This window comes from Lonchura striata, chromosome 3 (assembly GCF_046129695.1).
Source record: "Lonchura striata isolate bLonStr1 chromosome 3, bLonStr1.mat, whole genome shotgun sequence".
Classification (NCBI taxonomy): Eukaryota; Metazoa; Chordata; class Aves; order Passeriformes; family Estrildidae; genus Lonchura; species Lonchura striata.
Window position 1 is genome coordinate 27,998,819 of NC_134605.1, and position 7,469 is coordinate 28,006,287.

General features: G+C 56.1%; 1 protein-coding gene across 1 annotated transcript; it reads left to right on the plus strand.

Moving 5' to 3' along the window:
- Positions 1-2,606: 2,606 nt before the first annotated feature.
- On the plus strand, positions 2,607-4,566 carry NKX2-2 (NK2 homeobox 2). Its single transcript, XM_021537635.3, has 2 exons — positions 2,607-3,225; positions 3,536-4,566. Exons 1-2 carry the CDS (start codon positions 2,970-2,972, stop codon positions 4,096-4,098), a joined length of 819 nt encoding a protein of 272 aa, XP_021393310.1. The 5' UTR covers positions 2,607-2,969; the 3' UTR covers positions 4,099-4,566.
- The last annotated feature ends 2,903 nt before the right edge of the window (positions 4,567-7,469 follow it).

Genomic DNA, 7,469 nt, shown 5'->3' on the forward strand with positions numbered 1-7,469 from the left:
TTATCGACATGATTATTATTGTTGTTAGTATTATTATCACTATTATTGCTATTATTATTATTACTGCTATTAAACGCTGACAGCCCCGTGGCGGCCGGCCCACGTTGGCTGCCCCGGGGATGCGGGCTCTCCGTCCCGCTGCTATCGCGGTTATCGCCGTTGTCCCTGCTCTTTTTTCTCCTCGGCGGAATTAAACCCCATCCGAGCCGGGGTGGGGGGGGCACCTAAATCCATCGGTAACTCAGATTCAGTGAGAATTGGCGGTATCGGCGCGGGCGCGGGGCAGAGGAGCGGGCGGGGGCCTGCCCGAAGGGGTTCCCTCGATATCGAGGAGGACTCCGCAATGGATGAAGAGATAGCCATTGAGTGCGTTTGAATACCATGACAACTAGGAACAACCTCAGATTTATTCCCAACAGTTAGGGCGCGCTGAAAGAGGGCGTCAATCACGTATTATTTCGCCACTGAAATAAATGCAAAAACTGCGCCGAGACAAAGGGTTCCAACAGGAGCCGGACATTTGTCTACATTGCGGACATTGTCCCCAGCTTAGCCGTCGGGTTGTATTTGTGTTTGTACGGGGTCCGACCACCCAGGATGCGCGCTGGGGCTCGCTTAAAAAAAAAAATCCCTGGGCATTGTCAGCCACATCACATACTTTATGGGAGGGAGGCTGGGGGCTGGGGGCTGGGGCAGGAAAAGTGGGGGGAGCGGCGAGGGAGAGGATGGGAAGGTGCGAATCTATTGATGGGCGCGGAGGAAGAAGCCTGAGGCGACGTCTCCCCAGCGCTGCCGGCAGCGTTGCGGCTCCTTCCCCCCAGGAAGGGAAACTCGGGCAACTTTTCCTGTCCAGACATGAGGGGGGTGGGGGGGAGCCCCATCCCAGGTTGTCCAAACCCCGTGCCCCGCATCGCCCCGCGCATCTCCATCGCCCTCGAGCTCCAGTCCGGCACGGGCGGGGCTCGGGGAAGGCAAGGGATGGAAAACAAGAGGAAGGGGAAAAGAATGGGAAAAGGAAAGAGAGGAATGAAGGAGGGAGGGAAGGAAAGGAAGGAGGGAAGGAGGGAAGGAGGGAAGGAGGGAAGGAAGAAAGGAAGGAAGGAAGGAAGGAAGGAAGGAAGGAAGGAAGGAAGGAAGGAAGGAAGGAAGGAAGGAAGGAAGGAAGGAAGGAAGGAAGGAAGGAATGGAGGGAAGGAAAGGAAAAACCATCCAGATCCTGCCCCGTGAGTGTGTACACGGCCAATGCTTCTCGGCGGGTGAAGAGAACAGGACGAAGGAAGAAGGGAAATTAAAATAAAAATTGGTGGCAGACAGAGAGAAGTAGGGGGGTCGTTGCATCCTGCAGCAGGCCAGGCGAGCCCCCAGAGCTTCTCCGCGGGACCCGCGGCCGGGTATGCTGCGGGCTCCGTGGAGCCGGGGCCAAGTGCGGCTGTGTGCGAGCGTGGTGACACCTGGGGTGCCGGCCTTCCCTTGGGAAGGAGCCCCTTCTTTGCCCCTCTCCGTCCTTTCCCATGTCCTGAGAAAGAAAGAAAGAAAGAAAGAAAGAAAGAAAGAAAGAAAGAAAGAAAGAAAGAAAGAAAGAAAGAAAGAGAAAGAAAGAGAAAGAAAGAGAAAGAAAGAGAAAGAAAGAGAAAGAAAGAAAAGAAAGAAAAGAAAGAAAAGAAAGAAAAGAAAATAGATGGAAAATAAAAAATAATTCAGTCTTGTATGAGTCCATCGGGCTGCAGCCCATCGAATTATCCCAACGGGCTGGATTCATTCCCCTAGAAGAAGGTGGCAAAATCAATGAGACCTCTTCAAATAAGCACACACTCCCCCCCTCCCTAATAATCACCTCCCGGATCTCGCCGGGTCGCGCCTGATGATCGCGTTTTGCAAGTTCGCTTAATTTCGGAGCAAACTAGAATCAATTACTCGCTGTTTAATTTCCAGCGCTCATCCCTAAGCCCCAACCAAAATATTGACCTAGGCGGGTTAGATAAGTTGGGCTTTTGCCATCTGAGCCGCTCCGGTCCCAAGTGGGGCAGGCAGCGCGGGGCGCGCAGCCTGAGCGACTGTGAGAACAGGTCCCCTCGCAAATTTTCTTTTTTTTTTTGTCCCCTCTCTCGGAGGATAACACGGGTGGAAAACACACTTTGGAGCGTCCGGAGCGTCGGGCTGGTGCGGAGCTCTTTGTATGTAAATAGTGCCCTTAAAAAGAGCTGGGAAGTCGCCCCCTCCCTCCCTCTCTCCCTCTCTCCCTCCCTCCACCCTTCGCCCCCTCCCTCCCCCCCGGCGCCGCCGCCCGCGCCTCCCGCGCCGAGGACCCTCCCCGCGCCGGTAATTAATTGACACGTTATACCACTCATCACCAATGGTGGAAGCTCGGAGCTCGCCCAAAACCCGCAATTTCACATCTGCAAACACTGTCTTCATCCACTTGACTTCCAAGACCCGCCCACACGTGGCCAACCTTTCCTGGGTTTAATGTAGGTTTTTTTTCTCCCTCCTCTCGGCAGGTTCATGTGTGGGGACCAGCCTTATATGGACTCCTCGCTCCAGCAATGGCTCGGGATTTTCCAGCGGCAGGCGCGGGTTCGGCGTGGCTGAACAAGATCCAGAAGTGATTTTTTTTTTTTTTTTTTTTTTTTTTGTCTCTTCCCCCTTTTTCCCTGGAGTTACAAACTATTCCCGAAACCAGCTGCTGCTCCCGCTCTCGAAATTTTCCCCCGTGGCAGAACAACTACCACCGCAGAGACCCGTCGCTGCGGCCGCTTCTCCCGCACAAATACCGCCGCTTATTTTTCTATAAATCCATATTATTATTCTATTTTTTTTCCTTCTCCACGCGTGCCGTGCCCCCCCCCCCCTCCCTTCCCGTGTCCCTGCGCAGTGTCGTTGTCGCCTCTCGGCGTGTGCGTGCCCAGCCGTGACCCGGCGGCTCGGCCAAGCTGCGGCTCCAACTTTCCCAGGCGGAATTTGGCCGGAACATGTCTCTGACCAACACAAAGACGGGCTTCTCGGTGAAGGACATTTTGGACCTCCCTGACACCAACGATGAGGACGGCTCGGCGGAGGGCGGTGAGGAGGAGAGCGAAGCGCCCGAGCCGCCCAGGAAAGCGGGAGTTTTGGGACAAAACCCCTTGGACACTGTTCCGACGCTGCCTTTGAAGAGTCCTTTCTATGATAACAGCGATAATCCCTACACGCGCTGGCTGGCGAGCGCCGAGGGCATCCAGTACTCCCGTGAGTGGCCGGGGGACGGGGCAGCGGAGACCGGGGGCCATGGGGGGCGATGGGGGAGGGATGAGGCTGGGGTAGGGGGACTTGCAGCTTGTCCCGGCCGGGGACGGGGCAGCGCTGCTTCCAGCTGGGAGCTGGGGAGCCATGGATGGATGGATGGATGGATGGATGGATGGATGGATGGGGTGTTTACCTCTCTCCATGGCTGGCCTTCATCCCACCACGGCCGGGCGGCGGGAGGCATGCGGGGGGCGGCGGAGGGGCTCTCCCCCGGCCCGTCCCCTTCCGCTGACCGGGCACGTCTTGTCCCCAGTGCACGGGCTGGCGGCCGGCGGCGGCGGCCAGGACCCCTCTGCCAAGTCCCCGGAGCCGTCCGCCGACGAGTCGCCCGACAACGAGAAGGAAGCGGTGGGCGGCGGGGATGCGGGCAAGAAGAGGAAGAGGAGGGTGCTCTTCTCCAAGGCGCAGACCTACGAGCTGGAGCGGCGGTTCCGGCAGCAGCGGTACCTGTCGGCGCCGGAGCGGGAGCACCTGGCCAGCCTGATCCGCCTCACCCCCACGCAGGTGAAGATCTGGTTCCAGAATCACCGCTACAAGATGAAGCGGGCGCGGGCCGAGAAAGGTATGGAAGTGACTCCTCTTCCCTCGCCGCGGCGGGTGGCCGTGCCGGTGCTAGTCAGGGACGGCAAGCCCTGCCACACGCTCAAAGCCCAGGACTTGGCAGCCGCGACGTTCCAGGCAGGCATCCCGTTCTCGGCGTACAGCGCGCAGTCCCTGCAGCAGCACATGCAGTACAACGCGCAGTACAGCGCGGCCGGCAGCCCCCAGTACCCCTCAGCGCACCACTTGGTACAGGCGCAGCAATGGACTTGGTGAGGGCTGCGGGCCCCGCGCGCACGCCCCGAAAACGGAGGAAAACACAGAAATAACAGGCAAAAACCGAGAAAGAGAGAGAGAGAGAGAGAGAGAGAGAAGGAGACAGACTGATGCTCCAAAAACAAACAAACAAAAAACAAACAAAAAAAAACAACAACAAAAAAAATCGAAACTGCGGGGGAAGGAATGGCGAGGGAAATGCTAATATTATTATTATTATTGCTATTATTATTATTGCTATTATTATTATTATTATTATTATTATGGGTTCTTTCCCTCTGCCGTTTCTTTTCCTCTCCATTTTTTTGGGGGGTTCGGTTTCATTTCGGGGGGAGGCGGGGGGTAAGGGAAGGGAGGTGTTTTTTGTGCGTCATTGTTTACAGAAATTTTTTGCGCCATTCAAAGTGGTCCTGTCTACCTACAAATAAAATAAAAGAGGAAAAGGGGAGGGCGGGAGATCGTCAGAATTTAAAAAAAAAAAAAAAAAAAAAAAGGAAAGGAAAAAACAAGGAAAAAAAAGGAAAAAAAATAAAGAATAAAATCCCCCCGCTGCTCCTGTGATTTTGTGAGGAACGAGAGTGCGGCCGCCGCGCAGGGTCCCCCAAAAGGGGAGCGCCGGTGTTGTCCTTCGAGAGCAATTTGCGGCCCCGACAGCTGCTAGCGGGGGTGTTTTTGCACCTTGTCGCCGTCGCTGTCGCTGCCGTGAGCCGCGGCCGGGGCTCTCCGTTCGCTCTCTCCGATTTGGGAGTCACCTTAACCATTCCCGAGCGGAGGAAAAAGGCCCACGGACGCTGAAACTCTCTCCGTCCGGAGACCGGCCCCTTGGGCACCTCCCGCCCCACCCCGGCCTCCCTGCCATTTAAAACGAATTTAATTTTTTTTTTTTTTTTTAAGCTGCGTTTCGAGGAAAAATAGTAGAGAAGGAGCCAATAACAAGGACGGAAAGTCGTGGCCTCGGCCGCCGCCCTGCATCCCCCGACCCAGCCCTGCCTGGGGCCGGCCAGGTCCCCGGGGGTGACACAGCCGAGAGGGGCTCTCCACTCGCCGGGCTTCCTTTTTTGGCGAAAACCGGTTTTTTTTTGGTGGGGCCAGCCGGCTTCATCTGCCGGCGAAAAACCGGAGCGGGGAGAATTTATATTTTACTATTTTCTATCTGTGAGTGCGCTTTTCTACTCCTCAGTGCTGCTGAGATTTGGGTACCGGCATCGTCCCGGTGCCTCTCCCCGGGCTGGGGCCCCTGCGAACGGGCGGAAGAGAGAAACTTCGGGGTCAGCCCTCCGGGGATGCGCGGCGCAGGCAGGGCAAGCGAAAGGGTTAATACTAGAAGAACCCCCCCAAAAACTCGGAGGACGAGGGAGAAGAGAAAAGAGGGAGGCAAGGCGGGGCTGGGCGACTCTGCCGGGCTGTAACTGGGACCGGGACCAAGCCTGGCCGGGACCGGGCGGGCGCAGTCCCGGCTCGGGGCGGGTTGCGGTAGAGCACTGGCTCCCCCGCCCGCCCCTGCGACTTTCAAGCTGCGAAAGATGCTTCAGAAAACGAAAACAAATCCAAACAGGCTTTTGTCAGGAGCCATGGGGCCGCTGCAGCGCCCGCCCCGTCCCGCGGGGCTGAGCAGCTGGGACGGGGCAGTTCAATGCCAAAGAGACGATCGGTACCGGCCCCGCAGCATCCCAGTTCCGCAAAATCCCGGCCCTCCGACATCCCGGCCCGCAGCGCCCCGGCCCCGTCAATCCCGGCGCCCCTCTCCACCCTAGCGCATCCTGCGCGGCCGCGGGTACCCGCGCAGCCTCCGCGCCGCCGCTGGGGTTTTTTTTTAGCTTTTTCGCACGTTTTTCCTACTCTCTTTTCCTATCCCTCCTTCCCGGGCCTCCTATCCCCAGACCACCGAGGCACCCCGCTGCAGCGGAGCAGCCGCGGCTGTTCCGCGGGGCAGCCGCTTCCAAACCCTGGGGAGCTCCGCTGCTGTCCCAGACCCGAGGGGGACACAGGGACGAGTGCCGGTTTTCCCTTCTCCAAGCCCGTCCTGCGAGCCAGGAGCGGTCAGAAGGAAAACTGTCACTTTTTTCTCCTTACTTTTTTTTTTTTTTAATTAAAAAAAAATCCAATTCCCTCCCTTTTGTTTTCTTTTTTTTTTTTTCTGTTTGTTTTGGTTTTTTTGGTTATGTTTTTTGGTGTTTTTTTTTTTTTTTTTTCTCTCCTTTCCCTCGGGTTGTGTCGAGTCTATCAAACCAGTTGTGTGGCCCTAACCTCCGTGGCCTTATATCTGCCGTGCTGCCGGGCCAGTCTATCTTCGCTCAATATACAGTAGACTTCAGAGAGCAGCACAATGGGGGAGGCAGGGAGGTGAGCATGTTAGAGGCGTGCATATTAACGAGCCGCAGCGAAGGAAGCCAAAGAAGCCGGCGAAAAACCGGCAGAGACGGTGCGGGAGGCGGGGACGTCCTCCCTGAGCCTCGCCTGCCTCGGCCTGGGCTGCTTTTGGGGCTCGGCATTGATGCGGAGCGCGGAGTCAGGGAGCGGTGTCCTCCCCGTTTTGTTCGGGCTGTCACTCGCGCTCATTGTTCGGCATGTTCTACATGTTGTATCCCATATGGCCAGCTGGGCCGGGGACCCCTCACAAAACCCAAATTGTGCCCAGCTTTCAAACCCAGCATTGTTGTCTGTGAAAGGAAGGCGAATTAAAAATTCGTGCTATATCTATTCTGGGAAGAAGAAAAAAAAAAAGAAAAAGAAAAAGGAAAAAAAAAAAAAAAAGAAAAGAAAAAAGAGGGGGCGCAAGGAAAAAGAATCCCGCTCTCTTCCCTCCCTCTCTGCTCTCTTTGAAGGCCAACAGAGACTCTCCTCCCAGTGCCCGCTGACAAGTTTCTCTCTCATTTCACAGGAAATTCCCCCCACCCCTCGCAAAGCCCCGAGCGCGTCCCCTGGCAGGAGCCCGCGGAGCTGCGCTGCGCGGCCGGGCTGCGGCGCGGAGGCCGGGGCAGAACAAGGCTGCATTGAGGGCGGGCTGGGCTGCAGCTGCCGCCTCCCTGCGCGGCCCGGCCGTACCGCCAGCCCGGCTGGCACGTCCCGCTGCCTCCCGGAGAAACGGCCCTTTCTTCCGCGCTCCTGCTTGTGCAAGGCTGAGGGAGAAAGGGAGGGAGGGAAAAGGAAAGGGAGAGGGACGGGCAGAAATTAAAAAGAAAAAAAAAATAGGGGAAATAAATGGTTTGATTTTAAAAACGGCAAAGAAAAGGGGGGAAGGAAATAACGAAAATGGGAAAATAAATGAAGAAATAAAGAAGAAATTTAAAAAGAAAAAAAGGGAAAAACTATTAATAAAATAAAAAGAAAAAGGGTGGAAAGGAAATAGAAAAATCAAAGGGAAGAGGGAA

Bases quoted from the DNA above. Each gene is read 5' to 3' on its own strand.
- NKX2-2 (XM_021537635.3), top strand. From the start codon at position 2,970: ATGTCTCTGACCAACACAAAGACGGGCTTCTCGGTGAAGGACATTTTG. The intron at 3,226-3,535 runs GTGAGTGGCCGG...TCTTGTCCCCAG, and splicing joins CGAGGGCATCCAGTACTCCC to TGCACGGGCTGGCGGCCGGC.